Raw genomic sequence first — 25242 nt, forward strand, 5'->3', positions numbered from 1 at the left:
GATTGCTCAAGCTGCGATACCGTTTATGTGGTTTAGTCCGCCCGAGTACAAGCCTCGAGGCGATATGATCGACTTGATTGGAGTGCAACTCCCAGCCATGGCAGCCGCAAGGGATGGACCGCCGCTTAGTCCCCCAGCGCACAAGTATCCGCTGAGTCAGGCCCGTCGATGGAGATATCGTCGTGATAAGGAACCGCATGTGGATCGTGTCCCTACTAAACCAAGGCTTAGGACTCATACGTCTAACCCGTTGGTCGTAAATGGGAACGTGGAGGACATGCGTGCGATAACCCCTCCGCCCCCGGATGTTGGTGGACCAAGCGAGGACGAGGAGCCTTTCGAGGAAGGACACGACCTGGACATGGGAAATGATGACGAGGATGAGGACCCCGAGGAGGATATGAACGATATCGACTAGGAGTGATAGTCGTGGAAAACATTGTTTTGCTTCCCCAATAATTTTTGAATATTTTACTAAACTTTTGCCGTACCTTCTTACTTATGCTCTTTTGGAAATTTCCGTTGATACTAAGACCTCATTGAGGCAACGTTTTTTTTTCTATGCTATGGGGAGAATTTTTACGTTTCATTCCGTGCTCGTTACCTTATGATGCAATGGATTTCCATATTGTTGTTCTCTTGCCATTGAGAAAATTGTCTATCACTATGTTATCATACCATCATATCATCACACCACTATCTTTGAATACCTTATTGCGCCCTATACTTGCCACTCGAATTGCATAAGTGCCTCTTGATTACAATTACCTTGTTGATAAGGACCAATGATTCTTTTGATACCCTATGGTGCAACCGATTTTGTGATGCTTTGACACTACTTGTGAAATTCACCTATGTGACGAACTTTTGCTTGGCCATATGCACCAAAACAATTGTCCTATGCACCTTGTTATACTACGCGACTGTTGTTAGAATATGGAGAATAACCCGTGTATTGATAAATCAGAATGCCGCCGAGACGCCATAACCATCAACCGACACCTCCGCCTTCGAGCGAGGAGAGTGGGACGCAGTCAATTCAGACACCGCCGCCTCCCCCACCCCCGGTTAATCGGGAAATAGTGAAGCTGTTCTTGGAACTGAAACCACCTGTTTTTGATGGACTTGGAGAACCGACCAAGGCTGAAGCATGGATCCGCGCGATAGAGCGTATCTTCGCAATCTTGGGATGCAATGATAGGGAACGGATGAGTTGTGTTACTCACCAACTAACCGAGGCAGCCGACTTTTGGTGGAATACTAGAACGAAGACCTTGATGCGAGATCAAGTAGAAGCAATGACGTGGGAAGATTTCAAGACCGAATTGTACAACAAATATGTGCCGAAGAGCTACCCGAAAGCAAAGGCATCCAAGTTCCACAATCTGACTCAAGGACGCATGACTGTGACCGAGTACGATCGAGCGCTCAACAGCATGACTCGATACGCCCCTGATCAAGTCGACACTGATGAGAAGCTGTCGGACAAGTTCCGTGAGGGACTAAAGTCCGAGATAAAGATGTCGTTGGCCAGTCGAGGGAGACTCACCTACGCTAAAGCTTTGGCACTCACGTTGGATATTGAAGCCGCAATGCCTAGAGAGAGGACAAAGGAGAACTCTACACCGTCTCTGCTCCTATCACATCACTCTCGGGAGAAGAGAAAGTGGGAGGATTCTAGGAATTTCTACGATGGGAAACGACACCAGTCGAATCAGCACCGATCCCAGCACGGAGACCCAGGGCACCGCAGTGCAATGTGAGCTCTAAGTACCATTTCGGAGAATGCCGATATTAGAACGTCGTCAAGTGCTACACCTGCGGAGGAAATGGCCACTACTCTAGGAAGTGTGCGAATAACAAGGTAGGATCGGGATTAAGGCAGAACGATCAAGGATCCCGTCAGCAATCGAGGGCACCGCAAAATGAAGAAAGAGGAAATCGCGACCCATCATCGCGGCAACAACAACCTCACCGCCCAAGACTTCCTCCACAAGCTAGAGCGTTCGCGTTGGAGCAAAAGAAGCCGAAGAAAGAACAAGATGAACGCGAGAAAGGAAACTTGACAGGTATGGAGAAATTCTCAACACCCCTGTTGTTGTGTTGTTTGATACGGGCGCGTCGCACTCGTTTATATCTGAATTATGTGTGCACACTTTGGGCTTGCTTTCTAGCGAATCTGAACAAAGAATGATGGTGTCCTCACCAGTAAGAGGAATGATAGAAATATCTAGAACATGCTCGAACATAGAAATTGTTATGGGAGAACTTAAGTTAGTCGCTCACGACTTGCAAGTTATGGCGATGAGAGATACCGACGTAATCCTAGGAATGGACTGGTTGGCCGTGAATTTCACGACGATTCGATGTAAGGAGAGGCAAATATCCCTACAAGCTCCGGGAAAGGAACCTATCGTGTATCATGGAATCTCGAGGAACCGGCGAACCGCGATAATCTCTGCACTGCAAGCTACCGCGATGATGAGAAAGGGGCGACCTGCCTATCTCGTCTATCTTTACGGCGATGAGAATGATGAAAGAAAAGTGGAAGATGTCGCTGTTGTGCGGGAATTTCCAGACGTTTTTCCCGAAGTGCTACCTGGACCGCCGCCAGATCGACAATTGGAGTTCACGATCGATCTCGAGCCGGGAGCAGCACCCGTATCTAAGGCACCGTATCGAATGGCGCCTAAGGAGTTGGAGGAACTCAAGATACAACTCCAAGAGCTGATGGACCTAGGTTTTGTTAGGCCTGGTGTTTCGCCATGGGGCGCACCAGTACTTTTCGTAAAGAAGAAGGATGGATCGATGGGGATGTGCATCGAGTATAGGGAGCTAAACAAGTTGACTCTTAAGAACAAGTATCCACTGCGGAGGATAGATGACTTGTTCGATCAGCTTCGAGGAGCCGGAGTGTTTTCGAAGATGGACTTGAGGTCCGGATATCACCAGCTACGAGTGCGAAGGGAGGATATACCGAAGACTGCATTTCGCACAAGATATAGACACTACGAGTTTGTTGTGATGCTGTTCGGCCTAACGAATGCCCCAGCGGTATTCATGGATTTGATGAATCGAATATTCCACCCGTACTTGGATAAATTCGTACTAGTATTTATCGATGACGTACTAGTCTACTCGAGGAACGAGAAGGAGCACAAGGAGCATCTGCGAATCGCTTTGGAGACCTTGAGAAATGTGAAGCTATACGCCAAATTCAGCAAGTGTGAATTTTGGCTGAAAGAAGTAAACTTTCTTGGACATATTGTGTCGGCGGAAGGAATCAGAGTGGATCCCGCCAAAGTTGAGGCGGTACAACAATGGAAGTCACCATCAACCCCAAACGAGATTTGGAGTTTCCTAGGCTTGGCAGGATACTACCGAAGGTTTATAGACGGGTTCTCCAAGATAACAAGACCAATGACGCAACAACTTAAGAAGAGAGTCAAGGTGAATTGGACCTCGGAGTGTGAAGCAAGCTTTCAACTCTTGAAGGAAAGGTTGACCTCCGCGCCAGTTTTAACTGTGCTAGAGTCTGGAGTGAACTACGTAGTCTACACCGATGCTTCGAAGGTTGGACTAGGATGCGTGTTGATGCAAAACAACAGGGTGATCGCCTACGCGTCATGACAGTTGAGACCACACGAGTTGAATTACCCAACACACGATTTGGAGTTAGCAGCAATAGTTCATGCCCTAAAGATTTGGAGGCATCATCTCTACGGATTTCGATGTGAAATATTTACGGACCACAAGAGCTTGAAATACTTCTTCGAGTAGAAGGACTTGAACATGAGACAACGAAGATGGCTCGAACTAGTGAAGGACTACGATTGTGGTATCAATTACCACCCCGGCAAAGCAAATGTGGTGGCAGATGCTTTGAGCCGAAAGGATCATTCGCAACTAGCTTTCCTGACGAAAGAGGAAAGTTTGATATGAGAGTTTAGTAAATTGCGATTGGAAGTGATAAGGGCACCTGAAACGGTGGAAGGACGAATCGCCACCTTAGTGGTGGAGCCAGACTTAAAAACAAGAATCGTTGCAGCGCAACGAATGGATGCGAAACTCGAAGAGATTCGAGTGGAAGTGAGAACGGGCAAATCGGGAAATTTTAGTGAGGAGTCCGATAATGCTCTCATCTTTGAAGGAAGACTATGCGTGCCCGACAACGAGGAACTCAAGAACGAGATCATGAGCGAAGCTCATGAGACTCCATATACTGCTCACCCTGGAAGTACAAAGATGTACCAAGACTTGAAGAAGTCATTTTGGTGGAATGGCATGAAGAAGGATATCGCGACGTTTGTGGAGCGTTGCTTAGCCTGCCAACAGGTGAAGGCATTACATCAACGACCATATAGAAAATTACAACCGTTGGAAATACCTGAGTGGAAGTGGGAGCACATCACCATGGATTTTGTGACGGCCTTGCCAAAGACCCTCAAAGGGAACACCGCCATTTGGGTGATTGTAGACCGACTCACCAAATGTGCGCATTTCATACCGATTCCGATAACTCATGGATCAGACAGACTAGCGCGTATCTACATAAGAGAAATCGTGCGATTGCATGGAGTCCCAGTGATGATTACGTGTGATCGTGACCCGAAGTTCAGTTCAAAATTTTGGATTAGTCTACAGCGCGAGCTTGGAACACGATTGAACTTTAGCACAGCGTTTCACCCGCAGTCCGATGGGCAATCCGAGAGGACGATACAAACTCTCGAGGATATGCTAAGAGCCGTGGTGCTCGACCGAGGCGGAAGTTGGGAGACCGCACTACCGTTGATCGAATTTTCTTACAATAACAGCTTCCAAGCAACGATTAACATGGCGCCGTATGACGCCTTATATGGAAGAAGGTGTAGATCACCGCTCTACTGGGATGAAGTTGGCGAACGAAGGGTACTCGGACCCGACGCAGTGGAGGAGATGATTGAAATTGTTCGACAAATCCGTTTGAGAATGAAGGAAGCCCAAGACAGAAAAAAGTCTTACGCTGATGTCCGACGGACCGACTTACAATTTCAGGTCGGTGATAAGGTTTTTCTCAAAGTATCCCCGTCGAAAGGGATAACGCGTTTTGGTGTTAAGGGAAAGTGGAAACCACGTTTTATCGTTCCTTATGAAATTCTCGAAGGAGTAGGACCCGTAGCCTATCGATTAGCGCTACCGCCAAACCTTGGGAACGTACACAAAATTTTCCATGTGTCGCAATTGCGAAAGTACATGTTCGACCCGAAACACATGATTCACTACGAAGAAGTTGCTTTGAATCTGGATTTGAGTTACGAGGAGCGACCTCAGATGATCTTGGACCGTAAGGTTCAAATTTTGAGGAAAAAATCTATTGCTTGCGTGAAAGTACTTTGGAGAAACCACGAATAGAGGAAGCCACGTGGGAGCTCGAGGATAAGATGATGGAACTGTACCCGGAACTCTTTCCATGAAGGTACCAAATTTCTTTTAAGGGTGGTAGAATGTAACGCCCCGTTTTTCGAACCCTAATTTTTTGTGACGTGGAAATTTTTGCATTAAATGCTTTTAATGCTATGATATGTGGAATTAATTGATGAGTGAATTAATTGCAATATTCTATGTGACCTAATTGCGATTTTGAGTTGAGTGGTCAACTTGTTGAATATGTGACATGGCTATTGAATAGTCAACATGGTGAAAAATATGACGTGGCTGTGGAATGGTCAAAGTCGTTGGAAAATGTGGAATGGAGGTGGAAATTCGAAAATGTGAATATTTTGATGCGGGGTGAAATGATATTGTGGTGGATTATTATCCTAAGGGATGAGTGGGAATTTAATAGGAGCATTATTTAAGTATGTGGAATTTTTTACCCCTCCTATTTATAAGAAAGAAATCCTATTTTTCTTGGATTTAATTATTGCTTGGGATAATTATCCAAATTAAATCCAAAGTCCGAATATTCCTTATTTTGGTGATGAGATTTTCGAAACCCTTGTCATATAATGGGATTTTCGAAAATCCCTTATATTATGGGAGAAGGGATTATTTTTATTATATTATTCGATCCCTTGTTTATTCTCTTCCATAAATAAATTCAAATATCCCAGCATATCTTGCCAAATCTAAGAAAATCTTACCATATCCTAATTAAATTAGGATTTTAATTAATTCCTTAGAGTAGGAATTTGAAAATCACGCCTACTACCATATTTTTGGGGAGATTATTATTATTTTCTTGCTCCGTGATATTATTATTATTTTGTTGGAGCTACAATAAACCTTTGACTTTTGAGCTTAGCCTATGTTAGCTATTAAATCTTGTTTTTCATATTTAAAGCTGTTGACTTGTTGTCTTGATCTTCATTAAACACTTGGTCAAATCTCTTTAAATGAAACCCTAGTCTACATTCTTGATGCCTTAAGTTCGCCTAGTTAACAATCACCGTATTTATTATACCCTAGAAATGCCGGGCTGTTACATTTAACACTTTATTTTCTCCTTCAACTCACTTTCCAATCCTTTGATTATTTTCTTTTCTTCTTTTCACAACCTTTCACACTTTTTTTTTCTTTTTTTCTTTCTTACACATCCTTTCTTTACTTTTCTAAAAACAAGCACATATTTGGAATTTTTCTCAATTTCACAACTTGTACTTTCTTTACATTAAACACACTACTTTCATACTTTCACCTTATCTCTCCAATTCCTTTACAAAATAAGATAGCAAAATCTAACTAACCCAAAGAATTGTCCCCATTATGTTGGCTTCCAAAGAATAGGTTTAAAGGCTCAAACTTGGCTCCAAAGGGAAAAATTTTGAAATTTTGAGAGGGTAAAAAATTTGGATAAAAGTAGGCTAAGAAAAGATGGCCAATCATCTTCCTAAATCAACTTAAACACTATGTAAACTTAGGCAAGACGAGGAACAAGTTCTAGAAACAAATACATGCATGCAGATAAATCACACAAAAATGAATTTAAGGCTCAAATCCTCACAAGGTATAAGCATGATTCAAGGCGAACAAGCAATTCACTAATTATGCACCTTTTCACCAAACCATCAAATCAAAACATTAAGCCACACTTAAACATAGATGGAATGTAATATCATTGGCAACTCGGTCTAAGGTGTGTCCCTAAGGTGTGTCCTTAAGCATGCGTGTTTCTAAGTTCTTCATGTTAAGTTCACGACATGGATTCAAGAAAACATTTTTAGAACACAAAATTCTCCTACGGGGTTTTGAAAAATAAAAGCAAAAACTTTAAAAAGAAAAACCCTAAAACAAAAACCTAAACTCACGGTCCACCACTTCATGCCCCCAAACTTATTTACAACAAAGTGTAAAATAAGTTTGCAGAGTTGGTAGAAACGTGAGTAAACTACTGAAAAAAAACGTACCTTGAAAAATTTCGCGTTCGAGGCTTGACTGGGCGAAAACTCGAAAAATTTTGAAAAATTCGCGCTGGAAATTGCACCCAGGTGGCGGCCCGCCGCGGCATGTCCGGCGGTCGCCACGAAGAGGTCAGAAACTGCGAAAAATTTTCAACGCACAAAAATTAAACTAAAACCAAAAATTCTTAAAGTTAAAGAAAAAATTGTCAAAAAACAAGGTTGGGTTGCCTCCCAACAAGCGCTTGCTTTCCGTCTTTAGCTTGACGTTCTTTGAAGCTCATGAGTTATCCCCCATCGTGAGGATTCCTTTGGGATGCCTTTGTACCAACAATCTTAGTCTCTGCCACCGCGAATGGAACCAACTTTGAGAACTTTCTTCCACCATTTGAATTTTCCATTCGAGGTTTTGATCGCGTAGAATTCGGGGTCATCTTGAGGTAGAGTCTTCTTCCTCTTCTTCCTCTTGGGCTTTTCCCGCAAGGTAGGCTTAGTAGGATTAGGCTCGCCCTTTTTAGGAGCTTGAGGTAAAGTGTTAACAATGAAAATAGTAGGGTTAGAAAGATCTTCCCCTCCAAATGGATCATAAGGCTTAGACAAACCAGTCACCATGACCTCCCCGCAATCATGCTCCATCTTAGCTTGTTTCGCCTCTTCATACTTAAGCATCGCACTTTCGATGTTGTAGGTCGACTCTCCTCTATGGTCACTTATTGTGATTTCTCCTCTACCTATATCAATAAGAGCTTTGCATGTGGCTAGAAAATTTCTGCTTAATATCAGAGGAACTTGTTTATCAACTTTCATTTCTAAAACGAAGAAATCGGCAGGGAATATGAAATCATCAACTTTCTCCAATACATCCTCAATTACCCCTACCGCATTTACCGCAGTGTTATCGCCCATCCTTAGGCAGACATCTGTGGATTTGAGCGGCCCGATGTTGAGCTTTTCGTAGTACTCCAATGGCATTATGTTGATGCTAGCTCCAAGATCACAAAGAGCCTTGTCTACCTTACCATTCCCAATGGAACAACGAATGATTAATTGGCCAGGGTCCCTCTGCTTGACAGTCCTTTGCTTTTGGATGATATCACTACAGTGAAGAGATAGCTTTAGATCAGATTTCTGGAGCTTTGGCTTTTTCATCACCACTTTTCTCAAGAGCTTGGCATACCTAGGTATTTCCTGCAATGCATCAACAAGAGGGAGGTTAGTATGACATTTACAAAACATATTTAAGAACTGTCGGAATTGCTCTTCAAGCTTGAACGGCTTCCTCGGCTGGAAGGGGAGTACAATCCCGTTGTGCCGCACGAGTTCCTTTTTGGAGGGCGCCTCTGCTTCTTCAATGGCGGCCCACTGCATAGTGTGTGGCGGTCCGCTGGGTGTCGGGCAGTCCCCAAAACTTGTTCCGGAGGTGCTGGCTCCATCCTTGTTGATACCGACAACCTTGGCAACAACCTTGCCTTTATCCTCCACTAACTTCTTTTGGAATTGATCCATTTGTAACTTAATGATGGACACAGTGGAGACAACAGTGTTTAACCCAGATTCAAGCTTGGTTAGTTGACAAGGATGAGGTTTTATATTAGGGCGGCGACTCTGAGTGTGCGTGTCAACTGGCCAGGAGGGTGCCCAGACCTAGCTGTGTCGTTGGGTCTGTGCCAAAAACCTCTTGTCAACAAAAATACCTCAACCCACTTCTACTGGCTAGTATAGTGGAGTAAGGGTCGATCCCACAGAGATGGATGTAAGATGGATGTAGGCGAAGTGAAATTGCAAAGACATTTTGGAAGGGTTGGTTAGCTACCACGCTTTTGGGGTTGAGTTTTACCTAGGCGTAAAATTAAAATGAGACTCTACCTATACTGACCAGTAGGTAACTAAATGCTTAATGCTACTGGATGTGTACGTGAATGTGAAAGTTGGAAACCTAGTTATGCATATGAGAAGCTACTAGACGAAACTTACTAAAAATGGCTAGACAAAAGGTAAAGGGAATCAAAGGACATGCTGGCAGACTGGTTGCTGGGTTTGCAGAAAAGCTGAAAAAAGTGCAAGTTCAAAAGAAAAAAGTAACTAAAGCAACATATCTTTGATTGTGACATTTTCTTCTTCACCAAGCTAAACTAACCAGATCTAACAAACTCCATTGATGAATGCTCAAGCTCAAAAATTCGTAAATGCAATATTTAACTTGAAATCAAGAACGAAAGCAAGAAAAACTGAAATTTACGCATACTGGTCAACAGGACATGGTGACAGACACAAGCAGAAACGAATTCCATGGATTTTTGTGAAACTTAAACCGATTAAAACTTGTAAACACTTGAGGAAAGACTAGATCTAACTAAGCTAGGCAGATTCAAGCACTTAAACAACAGAAATCAACATAAAACTATCAGATCTATCTAACTAGAGAGATTTAAAGCAATAACAAAGTTGAAACTCAAATAAAACCATAAAAACTTAACTTCATTCAAACATTCAAACCAAAAGATGCTTCAACCAGATTAACTACTGAAATCCAAGACAAATGCAAGTAAAACAAGTTCTTAAACTAAGAAAGCATTAAAAGAAAGCATGTAAATGGCTGATGGCTTCTTCTGAAACTGGAACTGGACTATGGCGGCTGGAATGATTCAGGCATGATGACTCCCCGCCGGCTGGAGGCCGGAATCTTCATGGCATGCTGTTGGATTTAGAGAGTGGAACTTAGAGCTAATGGAGCTATTCTCCCAAAAAAGTGTTCTCAAAGAGATAAGTGATAAGTCAAAAGTCTCTTTATGTTCAACTCCTATTTATAGGGTGGCTTGCCCTAATTTCTAGGGTTGCCTCTTCATGCAAAACGATAACTTTTCCCCTCTTTAGTAGGTGATTGTTCCAAGCAAGTCCTTCCTTCTCGTGTGCAGTTCCGTGTCATCCATCCTGGCCAGTTTGCACTTTTTCTGCCCATACTGGCCAGTTGCACACTTTTTTACCTCTTTTTCACGCCAATTCCTTCTGATCCTTTCCTCCTGATTTAGTACCTCAACCTGCACACTTTAGCAACTATTTTGCAGATATTATCCAATAAAGCACGTTATACTGACCAGTAACCAAGGCGTAGAACGAGAATCATCAAACTACTCACACTTAACACATACTTGTCCTCAAGTATGAAGAAACAAGCCAAATAAAAATAATGAGTTGAGTTCACAAGCCTGGTTACCTCCCCTGACCGACCTAAACTAAAAAGAACAAAAGACGCAACACTCTAAAAACCTTGACGCAAATAGAAAAAACACTAAAAGAAAAATTACACATAAACGAAAACACATTAAACACATTGAATATGCTATATATTCAACCATTCTTCCCTTCAAGTTTGAGTTCAATCCCGCTGTAAGCAGCCTCGAACATCCGCCGCCCCCCTTTTCCTTCCTAGCCAGTATATTTGCTTGTCAAGATTACCCAAACCCTTGGCCAAACACTAGATTCGCTTTGCCACTCATTCCTTACCAAGGATGTTATGACTATTTCTCTCCAAACGCTGAACCACAGATGCTTCGGACTTAGATCTCAAGCGTAGCTCCTAAGGGTCTTTAAGGTTTGTAACGGGGCTGTTGGTTTGTAGTATTTGGGGTGGATGTTGCTAAGGCTCTAAGGTTAAAAACAACACTACTTTATCCTGATGCGGAAGAGCTGTGTGTATTCAGGCGCTTGGCATCTCTTCTTGCTTGGCTTGATGTTTTTCACGATTTGGCTCCAACTGGTCAGTAGATATCCTTTGTGGCTTCGCCACCCTTATTCCTTCTTCTCTTTTTTTTTTGTGTAGTCCGGATACTTTTTCCAGGCCATTTTCTCCATTTTTTTCTTCTTTTTTTTTTCTTTTTCGTGGCTTTGCCACCCTTATTCCTTCTTTTTTAGGACCAAGTATTTCCTCCTGGTCAGTTTTCTTCAATTTTTTATGCTCCTTTCACCAGCTGGTTTTTCTGCCCTTGTTCTTGATCAGTAGCTCTTTGCCATGCCTTTCATAGACACAGTCCTAGTGGCTAGTGGGTTATATCGGAGTTTAAAGGAGAGGGCCTAGAAAAAAAGGGTTCTAAGGGAAGGGGTTTTTTTTTTAGAGGGAGGTTTCCTACTGCCCTTAGGATTTTGCTACACGCGGTCACTTCGCCTTAGACATCATGTGGCAGCCACTGAAAGGTTGCTTTTTGTGTTCGGAGTGTGTTCAAAAGGAAATAACAGGTTCCCTAGGTCCAGCAAATCCACTAGATCACGCGGTCTAGGAACTCGTTGGTCGCAGGAAATCCCGGTCGTCGGACACACAGAGCACTTCTTTCAAAAACCCTCAACCACTTTACTAAACCTAGTACTAGGAAGTAGGGATCGATCCCACAGAGAAGGATGCGTAATACTCATGTTCAAGGATTTGGGTGTGTTTTTGGTTGATGAAAACAAATTAAACTTGACTTGGGAATCTTTAAAACTCTTAAGCTAACAGCTAGACCTAGGCGAAATAACAGAGAACGTTGCAAGAAAATAACTACTCAAACACTAGATCTAAGAGAACTACTCTACTTACCTAGACCTAGGAAACAAACTGACTGTGGGGACCATGACTGAAAAAGCAGAGTATGAACGAAAAGCTGGCAAAATAACTAACTCTCGTACTAACTAACAGCGACATCATCTTCTACAACCAAATTGCGTAAAACTCATAAGAAAATCAACATGAACGAAATCAAAACAGAGCAAACTAATTCTAAGTCAAATAAATGCATAATCAACGAAGAACTGAACAGATCTGCAGACGCTAGACGAAGCAAAACAGAAAACAAGAAGAAAACTCAAATCCATCTAACAACTTTCTTTTCTCACTTCGAACCCAACCTCAGACGCTAAATCCACTCCGGATCTAAGCGTCCAACACGAACTCCATCCAACAGAAACACTTCATCACTTCAGATTCGAACAAACAACAACCTCCAAAGAGTCAATAAACCACAGATCTATCACCAAATTCCCATATCAAACACCACAACATCAAAATAAAACAGAGATTGACATAATACTTGTAAAAATAAACTTCCAGCAGAGAGATCTACGTAAATCAACTTGAAAATTCATAACTAAACGCAAATCAACCAAAGCGAAAAGGTAACGAGTATCATCAACAGCCAAGTCGACTCCCAAAAGTGAAGTTCGACAGCAAAAAGAGTAAAACAACTGAAATTAAGGGAAATTGTATCTTCGTCCATACTCGGACGGTGTTGCAACTGCGAAACTTCTGGAAAAAAAAGTAACCCTTCGTACCCGACTACCCCATATCTCCCATTCCCAAGTGTGTGTAATGTGTGTGAGCTAAGAAGAGAGTGAAAAAAAAGTGATCTGATGTGCGTTGCATGCTCTTCTATATATAGGTGTTGGAGTGGGGCCCAGCGAGGTATAGATAAGACTTTGTTGCCCTCAGCTATTGACTCCTCTGTCACGCCTTCTTTTCTTTTAAACCCTGCTCACTTCATTCCTTTCCTTCGCTAGACCATCTCCTTCAGCATTTCCTCGATCTAGCGATTTTTCATCACACACCTGGCTTAGGAAACGTGTTAGACCCAGCAAATTATAACGTTTTTCACATATAACCGATGCATGAAATTAGCCTTATCAAACTGCTCACACTTAAACCATACTTGTCCTCAAGTATAAAGACAAGAAAAGAAAAAGAATAAGGCGAATTTCAAGCAAGGTTATCTCTTGACCGACTCCTAGACCTAGACACAAAGAAACACTAAAAAATAAAAAGTTTAAGAACAAACATACAAACACATAAACACATATATATGGGCTAGCTTCAACTTTTAGGCATCTGTCCCCACAAGATTAAGGTCAATTCAATAGGTTGCACTCCTCCAAATAGGCCCTTTCCCTTCCTTTACCTAGCCAATCTGTCAGCTTGTCAAGATAGCTTTCTACTTACCCGATTTTTGGATTCACTCGATCACTCATTCCTCACCAGGGATGTTAGGATCGATTCTCTCTTAGGTTAATGCTACACCACTGAAATGTCGGGTTATGAGAGTTCCTCCTTCCTGGGTCAGGCTATTATCATTCCTTCCTTCTAGACAACTTCCCTCTGGACTTTGTCGAGCTTATTCTTCCTTTTTTTTATATATTATTTTTTTCACCTTTTTTCCTTTTTTTTTTTTTTTTTTGGTTTTTTTCCTGGACTTCGTCCAGCTTATTCCTCCATTTCTCCTCTATTCTGGACTTCGTCCAGCTTATACCTTCATAACCCAATTCCCATTTTTTTCTCCTTCACAGCTCTTCTTCCTAAGCATTCAGTGGTGGCCCTTAATCATGTGTTAGCTCGAAGTTAATTAAGGCTTGTAACCCACTATTATAGTAGTGCTTCACAACTAAGTAAGTAGAGGCATCCTCCATCGTTCTCGCTTCACTCAGATTAACTAGGTTTATTTAAGGAAAAAGCTTCTAAGTTGAAATGCCTCCTATCTTCAATTACTTTCACTAAGGGAATCATGCCGTATTATATTCACTGGCTCATGCGACACAAACAAAACTTGGACCTAAAGACTCTTATCATGCTGACAAAGTTATGCATTGACTCCTCTCCCCCTCCAACTTCACTCAAGCTTGTCCCCTAGCCATCGTCGTGAAGGGGGGAACAGAGAGATCAATGCAAAATAACAAAACAGGTTACAAAAACAAAAACATCTCACACTTAGACCAAGCATTGGGCTAAGTGGGAGGAGAAACACAATAAAACAGAAAACACAAGAAAATCACAACAAAACAGAAAATACAAACTTCTCACACTTAGACCACGCAGTGGGCTAAGTGGGAGAAGACACAACAATTATAAAACACACGTAGATAACAGGAATAAAAAACTAATGGAACGAAAAATAAAAGTTACTTGGTCAAGAGATGGTGGTTCACTGCTGGGGCTGGCTCCCTCGAGAGCCAGACTGGGGCGGGATTCCGGGTCGGGTCACTCTTACTTTCTTCTTTGCTGGCTGCTCCAGCTCTTCTTCCTCCTGTGCTGCTTGTTCGGGTACTGGCTTCCTCACTATAGACTTCGGTTTGGATGGGGCTGGAACTTGTTTGGGAACGGCCGGGGGAATCAACTGCTTGAGCGATTGCTGCGATTGCCTGACGGAGGGACTGCTCTGAGTGGGCTGCTTGACTTCACTGCTGGACCCAGGAGTTGTCCTCGACTGGGTCAAGGGGAGCGTCTGCTGCATCCACTTTTACATCTTCATTGAAAGCTCCACCGCTTCTGTCATTCGCTCATTCTGTTTGGCGCACTTCACCGCCAAATCAGCAATGTTGCCCCTCAGGGTCTGTACTTTCTCCCGATTCCCCAACAATTCCTTCCTTATCCCACCAAGCTCCTTAATCATTTCTCTCCTCATCAACTGCATTTCCTTCTTCACGTCCTGGACTTTCTTGCGTAGCTCTTCAATCTCTTCACTTGGCATGGCTTCCTCGGCTTCCTCTGGCTCTGCTTTCACCTTGTCTCCCAACGAGTAGAAGAGAGTCTTGGTGCCGTGAGTCTGCAGTAACCCCTTGTTGAAAACATAATCAACACTGAACACGTCTGGGGGTTCGCACATGACTACCAACGGAGCGGCCTTGGCAATATTCATTTCTAAATTTCTCTGGAGGTAAGCGCCGATGAGGTGGCAGGTGTACATATGACGCGCAGGGTTGCTCGTCATTTGGTGGCACGCCAGCGCCAGCCAATATCCGAGGTGCACCTTTACACCTTTTGCCATGCACCATGTGAAGTAGAGGTCGGTAGTGGTGGGAGCTGAATTCGCGGTACCCATCAAATTATAACTGATAAACGTTTGAGCAAAGCGGAGAATCCGGTCTTCAATGTGGGAGGCCTTGGAGTAGCTGGACTTAAACGTCCCCGACTTGGGGTGCGTGACCAGTTCCCATGCCGTCTATACTTTGAAACCAGGCGTGTTCTTCGGCACTCCAACCATCCTATCATTCCACCCCCCCTCTTCATCCTCGGCTTGGGTAAACAACGCAATCTGCAGAGACCACTCCCTAATGCTCATCTCACACTCCTCATTAAAAAGCCTTAATGTGATAGAATCAGCGTCGAGATCAGTGGTATTCTTCAAACGAAAGGTGGAGAAAAACTCCCTTGCTAGATCCACTGGCACCCTTTCCTGACTGTGCTGTAACAACCACTCGAATCCTATCGATTGGATACAAGCGCGGAATTCCTTATCACATGCAATCATCTTAAGCTCCCTCGAGCTGTACTGCTTTCCTGACTTGGCCATCTTCCCGGCGCTACATCTTTCCTTGTACACTGCGATCCTCTTTTGGTCGTCGAACTGCCTCATCTCCTCTAGCAATTCTTTAGTCAGCCAGACTTCCGGACGTCCTGGAATCGGCTCTTCTTCAGCTTCCTCAGAGTCATAGCTGGGTTCAGGGATGGGCTCGTCTTGTTCCTCGACAGAGGGTTCCTCGGTTACAGGGGAAAGGGTCTCCTCGACCTCCTGGACGGAGGGAGCTTTCCTAGACCGGGTGGATGAGGTCGCCGCCGCCTTTCCTTTCCTCGCCTTCTCCTTGGCCAAGCGGCGCTCCTCTGTCTCTGTTGCGTCAGGAACTAAGTCATCGACTTCATTGAGGAGGCTCCTGCTGGTGCGCCTCCTTTCTGCCCTCTCATCAACCTTTGGCACATCTTCCTCCTGGTCATCAACCAGGTCCACAATCAGTTTCAGCCCTTCCTCCTGGTCATCAACCAACATCGGGGTTGCCCTCAATATAAATGGGGTTCTCCCCCCTGACATCTCCTGGGGTTGCCCCCTCTTCCACGAACTCAGGGGTCGCTCCCCTGAAATCAACCGGGGTCTCATCCCCCGTTTCCATAGGGTTTTCCCCCTCTGCAACTTTCTTTGAAATAGGGGTTTCCCCCTCAGCAACTTTCTCCAACACAGGGGTTTCCCCCTCAATCACACTATCCACAATAGGGGTTACCCCCTCCACAATTTCATCTAACACAGGGGTTTCCCCCTTCATGAACTTTATCAGAAATAGGGGTTTTCCCACTCACAAACTTTCCTACCCTCAAGATTAGGGTTCTCAGTTTCTTGCTTTTCTGTCTCCACCATGGTCTCGTCGTTAGTCAGTTCATCACCCTCCGGCCGTTCGTGTGCTGCCTCCTCTTCCTCCGCTTTTTGTGAAGCGGTTTCTGCATGTTGAGATGTAGAATCTCGCGGTCCTTCTTCAGGAAGATTCGCCGGTTGTGCAGCCGAGTCTGCCGGAATCGTCAGTGGTGGTACGACCGGCACAGACGGCATCAGGCTAGCGGCGAATAGGGCATACACCTCCTTTGCTTTCTCGACGCTTCCCAATTTCTGCGTCAATTCTGCCAATAGGGTCGGGTCGTACACCGTGCTTTGTGAACTTCCGGTGCGTTGGGTAGAATCCATCGGTGCAGATCTGAAAAATGAGAGAAAAACTGGTTGAATTTGGTTAGGGTTTAGTTTCTAGAGAGAGAGAGTAAGAGTAGAGAGAAGGGAGAGTAAATCAGATTTTCGTCGATTTGGGATAATTGGAGAGAGAAGGACGACGGTTGCTTTTCTGATGAAAATATGGTGCGGTTGCAGGCATGATGTAAGCAACCGTACGTTTTCCATAATTATCGGCCAGATTTTGAAATTCAAAATATCTTTTTCCCTCCTCGACTCCTTCCTCCAGACTTCCCTTGACTTCTCCCCTCAGGTTCTTCTCTAGCTAATTCCCTCGACCATGTCCTACATAACAAAAAAATGAAGGTTCCAGACTCCTAGGTTAAGGTTAGAAAAATAAAAATACCGGTTCCCTTCGGAGTCTGGTGCTTCGAAAATATTTTTAGATTTTCTAAGTTTGAAAAGCAATTAAACTATTTACACACTTTTTGTATTTCCGAGATTCCCTGGTTCAGTTTGTATTTTCAAAGTTGTTAACTTACTCCTTGACCCAGGAATTCATCGGAAATATCCCCCGTCCGTTTAGGCGATAGTAGGGAGTGCATGTAGTGGAACTTCGTCCACAACACACAACTCGAAATTATCCCTATAGACTTTCACTCTATGACCATTGACAAGGAAAGGAACAGAGTTTGGAGCACTTCCCTGGATCTCCACTGCTCCATTTGCTCGGATGCCGATGATGGTATATGGGCCGATCCATTTAGACTTCAGTTTTCCTGGCATTAGCTTGAGCCGAGACTGAAAAAGGAGCACCTTCTGTCCCACATGAAGTTCCTTGACCCGGAGGTTCTTATCATGCCATAACTTCGTTCTTTCTTTGTACCACATGGCAAATTCAAACGACTCCAACCGAAGTTCCTCCAATTCTTGCAATTGTAACTTCCTTTCTTCTTCGCAAGCTATCGGCTTCATGTTCATTTCTTTCACTGCCCAGTACGCCTTGTGCTCAATACCAACAGGTAAGTGACACATCTTGCCAAACACAAGTCTGTAAGGTGACATTCCAATAGGCGTTTTAAAAGCAGTTCTGTAATCCCACAATGCGTCCCTGAGTCTCTTGCTCCAGTCCTTCCTTGACGGATTAACTGTTTTCTCCAATATCGCTTTGATCTCGCGATTAGAAATATCTGCCTGGCCATTAGACTGAGGATGGTAAGGAGTCGACACTCTATGGTGAACACCATATTTCTTCATCAAAGCCTCGATGGTGCGATTACAGAAATGAGTCCCTTGATCCGAGACGATGGCCCGAGGAACTCCATATCTGTTGAAAATATTGGCCTTCAAAAATTTTGCCACCTCCTTCGATTCACATATTATGGTGGCCTTAACTTCTATCCACTTAGACACATAGTCCACTGCAACCAATATATATGTATTCCCACAAGACGATGGGAACGGTCCCATAAAGTCCATTCCCCACACATCAAAAATTTCGCACACGATCACCGGGACCTGAGGCATCTCGTCTCTTCTTGAAATCCCCCCCGTCTGCTGGCACCTCTCGCAACATTGGCAGAAATCAAAAGCATCCGTATTTAACGTCGGCCAATAAAAACCATTGTCCAAGACCTTCCTCGCTGTCTTCCTTGGTCCAAAGTGGCCTCCACATGCTAACGTGTGGCAATGAATTAACACATCTCTTTGTTCCCATTCGGGAATGCAGCGTCTAATCACTTGATCTGAGCACATTTTCCACAGGTAAGGATCGTCCCAAAAGTAATATATAGCTTCACTTCTAATCTTCATCCTCTGGGCCCGGGAAATCTCGTCTGAACTTGGCATCTCTCCCGTGACCAAGTAGTTGGCTAAATCGGCAAACCATGGTTCTGCATTCAGTGTGCGCTTCCCCTTATCCGATTCCCCTAGACCGGTCAAAGCCAAAACTGCTTCCCAGTTAGGTGGTCTAGGAAATTTCTCCAGAAGGTACAAATGCTCCTCGGGGAAGGCATCGGGTATGGCCTCTTCTGTTTCCCCCTGATGTATTCTGCTCAAGTGATCAGCCACTCTATTTTCCGTTCCTTTCTTGTCTCTTACTTCCCAATCAAACCCCTGCAAGAGTAACACCCAACGGATTAATCTCGGCTTAGACTCTTTCTTAGCCAGCAAGTACTTAATCGCCGCGTGATCCGTGAAAACTATAACCCTTGACCCAAGGAGATAGGGTCGGAATTTTTCAAACGCGTATACGACAGCCAACATTTCCTTCTCCGTGGTGTCATAATTTTTCTGAGCCTGATTCAGCGTCATGGAAGCACAGAAGATCACATTGCTTTTTCCGTCGATTTCTGTCCCAGGACGGCTCCCACAGCAAAATCGCTCGCATCACACATTATCTCGAAAGGATGGCTCCAGTCTGTTGCCCTGATAATTGGTGCTGATATTAACCTATCTTTAAGCAACTGGAACGCCCTTTCGCATCCTTCGTCAAAAATGAACTCCACATCATTATGTAACAACCGAGTGAGTGGTTGCGCGATTTTTGCAAAATCCTTGATAAACCTCTTATAGAACCCTGCATGGCCCAGGAAACCTCTCACCTCTTTTTGATTCGTAGGGTATGGTAATTTTGATATCACATCCACTTTTGCTTTGTCTACCTGAATACCTCTCTCAGAGACCACGTGACCCAGGACAATGCCTTCAGTCACCATGAAGTGGCACTTCTCGAAATTCAACGCTAAATGCTTCTCTTGGCATCTCTGTAACACTAGATCAAGGCTGGCTAAACAAGTATCAAATGAGTTCCCATATACAGTGAAATCGTCCATGAATATCTCAATGCATACTTCCAACAGATCCGAGAAAATGCTCATCATACACCGTTGGAAAGTTCCCGGTGCATTACACAATCCAAACGGCATTCTTCGGTATGCATATGTACCAAAGGGGTACGTGAATGTGGTTTTCCCTTGGTCCTCTGGATTAACGTAGATTTGGAAGTAGCCGCTGTATCCATCAAGGAAACAAAAGTACTGTTTGCCTGCCAGTCTTTCCAGCATCTAATCAATGAAAGGTAAAGGAAAATGATCCTTCTTTGTGGCTTCGTTCAACTTCCTGTAGTCGATGCACATCCTCCATCCTGTCACTAATCTGGTGGGTACCAACTCATTCTTTTCATTCTTAACAACATGTATTCCAGATTTTTTGGGCAGCATATGGACAAGACTAACCCACTCGCTGTCAGGAATGGAGTAGATAATCCCTAGAGCAAGCAATTTTAACACCTCCTTTAGGACCTCCTCTCGCATGTTCGGGTTCAGTTTCCGTTGTGCATCTCGATGGGCCTTCACATTTTCTTCTAAACGAATGTGGTGCATACAAAGATCCGGACTTATTCCCACCAAATCTAAGAGAGTCCATCCTATTGCTTTCTTGTTTCTTTTGATGACTTCCAATAACTCCTTCTCTTGTTCCTTGGTCAAGTTGCTGTTGACTATTACTGGAAATGTCTCATCCTCCTCCAAGTAAGCGTATTTGAGGCCCGGTGGAAGTGTCTTCAGCTCCTTTTTTGTTCCATTTGTCTCCTGGGGCAAGGGATTTTTGTCTGTAATTTCTGGTAAGGTCTCCTTCCCAGACCCATGAGATTTTTCCAGACTAGCCACATAAGCTGATCCCTTAGATCTAGCTGACTCAGGGCTTCTGCAGAATTCCATAATAGCCTCAACGTCTAAAGGCCTTTTCATCCCCTCATCTATGCTAAAGGTATACTTTTCCCCATTATAGTCCAAGCAAATTGTTCCATCAAAAACATCGATAATGGTCTTAGCAGTACGCAAAAATGGTCTCCCTAAAAGTACCCCACTGGACTCAGCAGACTCATTATCATTCATCTTGATCACATAAAAATCAGCAGGATATAGAAAATCATGCACCTTGACTATAACATTTTCCAACACTCCTTCAGGGAAAATGCAAGTTCTGTCTGCTAACTGGATCACTACCTTGGTAGCAACCATTCTTACCCCAGTCAACTTCTTATAGATCGAAAGTGGTAAAACATTTATTAACGCCCCTAGATCACACATAGCATGCTCAACCTTGATATCCCCTAGAGAGATGGGTAATGTGAACATACCTGGGTCGGTGCATTTTGAGGCCATCCTTCTCTTTTGTATCACAGCAGACACAGTCTCCCCGATCACAATCTTCCCATCTGGCTTGGTCTTCCCTGCAATAAACTCCTTGATAAACTTACTGAAGGCGGGCATTTTCAAGGCTTGCAAGAATGGCAGGTTGATTTCCAACTTGCTGGAAATCTCCATGAGATCTTCTGTATCATCCTTTTTCTTCTTCGCCTCCCCACGATATGGAAATGGTTTTGCTCGCTTTACTGCGTTTGTGGAAGTCCCAGCCTGGGTTTCATCAGCTCCCTTGTTTCCTTCCTTACTCACTTCCTCAGGTTCGGGGTCTAGGAAGAACGGGTCCCTTGATCGAGGTAGGGATCCCCCTAAATCTCCCTTCTGGAGGTCTCCCTGAACAAGGATTTCCCTCGGTCTAGCGCCTTCCTCTTGATGTTGCTGACTCTGTTTCCCTTCACTAGCTTGCATAGGCACTTCCTCATCAATTTCCAACGTCGGCCCTTCATAACCCCGCCCAGACCTCAAGGTGATTTGACTAATGTTTGCTCGGTCCAGCGGTTTGACGGTAGCAGGAAGTTTTCCTTCATTCCCCAAACTGCAATATGAGAAAGTTGTTTTGCCATCATGTCCATGGCGGCTTTATGTTCAGACTGAGCATCTTGTAACTTGTGCACCATGTCATTGTTGGAGTGTAGGTTACCCTGCATGAACTGCTGTGAATTCACTAGATCATGGATCATGTCATCCAAACTCCACTGTGGTCTAGAGTTGAATTGACCAGAATTTGGTCCTTGACCTTGGTTCTGACGATAATTGCCTTGATGATTGTTGTATTGGTTGTTCGACCCTTGATTTCCCTGATGGTTATTGTACTGGCTACCAGACCCTTGATTCCCTTGATGATTTGGTTTGGAATTCTGGTAGTTTCCTTGGTTATTTCTCTGATAAGGTGGCACATAGGAACTCCCTGGATTGTTCTGATTTCTGTTTCCCCAATTAGTTTGATCTTGATTCCTGTACCCCAGCTGCAACTGTCCCTCTTGACCTTTCCCTGACCAGTTGGACTGCCTCTCCGGAGGGTGTGCATAATTCGTGAGCTGAAGTGGAGGTGGCTGGCCTTGATCATGGTCAGTCCATCTGAAGTTTGGGTGAGTCCTCCATGGAGCGTCTCTCTGTCTTCCTTGATTCCAACTTCCGTCGGGATTCCAACTTCCCATCGAATTTGCTTGAGCTTGACACTCCCCTTCGCAGGGCTGACTGTAGTACGGTTGAAGTTGCCTTTCCTCCTGACCAAGGGGTTTCTCCATTTCCACTGGAGCACGCGGATTGTATTTCTCAATTGCAATTAGCAAGGCCTTTTCCAGTTTATCGATCCTATCTTCCACCTTCTTGTCTTCTTGTTCCATTACTGCATTAGTTGATCCTCTCCTTAGTATGCTTCGCGGGTTATCATAAGCCTTCTTCGCCTTGATCAGCCTTCCCAAGGTTTCCCGAGCTTCACTTGCATTATTTGGTAAAATTTCCCCCGCTCGAGGAGTTTATCAAGTCCTTTGATTCAGGGTTTGCACCTTCGTAGAACAGATAGTAAGTCTCCGCTTCTATCATCCTATGGTTCGGACAAGCATGATGACTCCCCGCTGGCTGGAATGATTCAGGCATGATGACTCCCCGCCGGCTGGAGGCCGGAATCTTCATGGCATGCTGCTGGATTTAGAGAGTGGAACTTATAGCTAATGGAGCTATTCTCCCAAAAAAGTGTTCTCAAAGAGATAAGTTATAAGTCATAAGTCTCTTTATGTTCAACTCCTATTTATAGGGTGGCTTGCCCTAATTTCTAGGGTTGCCTCTTCATGCAAAACGATAACTTTGCCCCTCTTTAGTAGGTGATTGTTCCAAGCAAGTCCTTCCTTCTCGTGTCCAGTTCCGTGTCATCCATCCTGGCCAGTTTGCAGTTTTTCTGCCCATACTGGCCAGTTGCACACTTTTTTACTGCTTTTTCACGCCAATTCCTTCTGATCCTTTCCTCCTGATTTAGTACCTCAACCTGCACACTTTAGCAACTATTTTGCAGATATTATCCAATAAAGCACGTTATACTGACCAGTAACCAAGGCGTAGAACGAGACTCATCAAACTACTCACACTTAACACATACTTGTCCTCAAGTATGAAGAAACAAGCCAAATAAAAATAATGAGTTGAGTTCGCAAGCCTGGTTACCTCCCCTGACCGACCTAAACTAAAAAGAACAAAAGACGCAACACACTAAAAACCTTGACGCAAATAGAAAAAACACTAAAAGAAAAATTACACATAAACGAAAACACATTAAACACATTAAATAGGCTATATTTTCAACCATTCTTCCCTTCAAGTTTGAGTTCAATCCCGCTGTAAGCAGCCTCGAACATCCGCCGCCCCCCTTTTCCTTCCTAGCTAGTATATCCGCTTGTCAAGATTACCCAAACCCTTGGCCAAACACTAGATTCGCTCAGCCACTCATTCCTTACCAAAGATGTTATGACTATTTCTCTCAAAACGCTGAACCACAGATGCTTCGGACTTAGATCTCAAGCGCAGCTCCTAAGGGTCTTTAAGGTTTGTAACGGGGCTGTTGGTTTGTAGTATTTGGGGTGGATGTTCCTAAGGCTCTAAGGTTAAAAACAACACTACTTTATTCTGATGCGGAAGAGCTGTGTGTATTCAGGCGCTTGGCATCTCTTCTTGCTTGGCTTGATGTTTTTCACGATTTGGCTCCAACTGGTCAGTAGACATCCTTTGTGGCTTCGCCACCCATATTCCTTCTTCTCTTTTTTTTTTGTGTAGTCCGGATACTTTTTCCAGGCCATTTTCTCCATTTTTTTCTTTTTCTTTTTTTTTTCTTTTTCGTGGCTTTGCCACCCTTATTCCTTCTTTTTTTAGGACCAAGTATTTCCTCCTGGTCAATTTTCTTCATTTTTTTATGCTCCTTTCACCAGCTGGTTTTTCTGCCCTTGTTCTTGATCAGTAGCTCTTTGCCATGCCTTTCATACACACAGTCCTAGTGCCAGCCTCATATTTGTCTTCCTTGGTAGGTGGCTCCACTCCTTTCTCTTTGATTTTGGACATATTTGACATATTTGATGACATTCCCCTCTTTGCCTAGAGCTTCTAATTTTTCAAGTCTTGCTCTGATGAATGCCAATTCTTGGGATGTCTCATTCCCACATGGTTTCTTCACTGCATCTAGCCTTTCAGCTTTGTGTTTTTCCTTGGACCAACCTCAACTGTTTGTGGCTAATTCCTCTATTACCTCCATAGCAGCAACTCATTCTTTCCTCAAGAATCCCCCATTCGCCCCTGAATCCAACAAACTAGAGATTTTTTCGTTAAACCCATTATAAAGGATTCCTACCTGATGGTCTATTCCAAAACCATGGTTCGGGCATTTGCGGAGAAGAGCTTTGAAACGTGCGAGAGCTTCGTATAGAGGCTCATCGGAACCTTGCATGAATTGAAAGATCTCACACTTAAGCTTTAGGATAGGGCAAGCGGGTAGTACTTGTCGAGGAAGAGGACCACTAGATCCTTCCAATTCGTGGTTTTATCTGCAGGCAGACAATCATACCATTCTTTAGCAGCATCAATTAAGGAAAAGGGAAAAAGTCTTACCCTCACAATATCATCATCAACACCATTGATCTTGATTGTATTAGCTATTTCCATGAACTTGGTGAGATGTCGATTTGCGTCCTCGGTGTCTCTTCCTGCGAAGGCATTTTGTTCAACCCTATTGATTAAGGGTATCCCCAACTTGAAGTTGTTGGCCTCTATCTGTGGACCTGCGGGAATGTCCACAATGTTACCATGACTAAACATATTCAAGAGTGGAATTACCTCCCTTGCACGTTTTTCTTTTTCAGCTTTAGCCCGAGCTCTCTCTTCTCGCATCTCTTCCACCTCATTTCGGAGGGCGACGATAAGATCATGGTTGGTCGGCTCCGCCATCTTATTTACTCCACAAAACACGCAGGTATGCACAACCTGCAGAAACTACTAAAAAGAAGAAAAATATAAAGAAAAATAAAAATAAAATTAAAAAATAAAAATAAAAATAAAAATAAAATAAAATAAAAATTGAAAGCAGTTAAATTCCAAAGTAGCAAAATTATCCGTTTGAAGATATCACTCCAAAGTGAATTGTCTTCCCCGGCAACAGCGCCAAAAAAACTTGATGCACTTTTTATTAGCACTAAATAAACCTGCAAGTATACAGAGTATATATAGTATAGCTAAAGGTTA

At 43.7% G+C, this 25242-nt stretch overlaps 1 protein-coding gene across 1 annotated transcript; it reads right to left on the minus strand.

Annotated features, from left to right (window-relative positions):
- Positions 1-7509: 7509 nt before the first annotated feature.
- Positions 7510-8525, minus strand: LOC148926292 (uncharacterized). Its single transcript, XM_089059067.1, has 2 exons — positions 7762-8525; positions 7510-7516 (listed from the first exon to the last, which is right to left on the minus strand). The coding sequence occupies exons 1-2, from the start codon at positions 8523-8525 to the stop codon at positions 7510-7512; spliced, it is 771 nt and encodes a 256-aa protein (XP_088915193.1).
- Positions 8526-25242: the final 16717 nt, after the last annotated feature.

The sequence above is a fragment of the Salvia hispanica genome, chromosome 5 (assembly GCF_029641045.1).
Source record: "Salvia hispanica isolate PSC_SH4W2 chromosome 5, Shi_PSC_v1, whole genome shotgun sequence".
Classification (NCBI taxonomy): Eukaryota; Viridiplantae; Streptophyta; class Magnoliopsida; order Lamiales; family Lamiaceae; genus Salvia; species Salvia hispanica.

What these genes read in the sequence shown, in the direction of transcription:
- LOC148926292 (XM_089059067.1), bottom strand. Translation starts at nt 8,525, where the DNA reads ATGAAAAAGCCAAAGCTCCAGAAATCTGATCTAAAGCTATCTCTTCAC.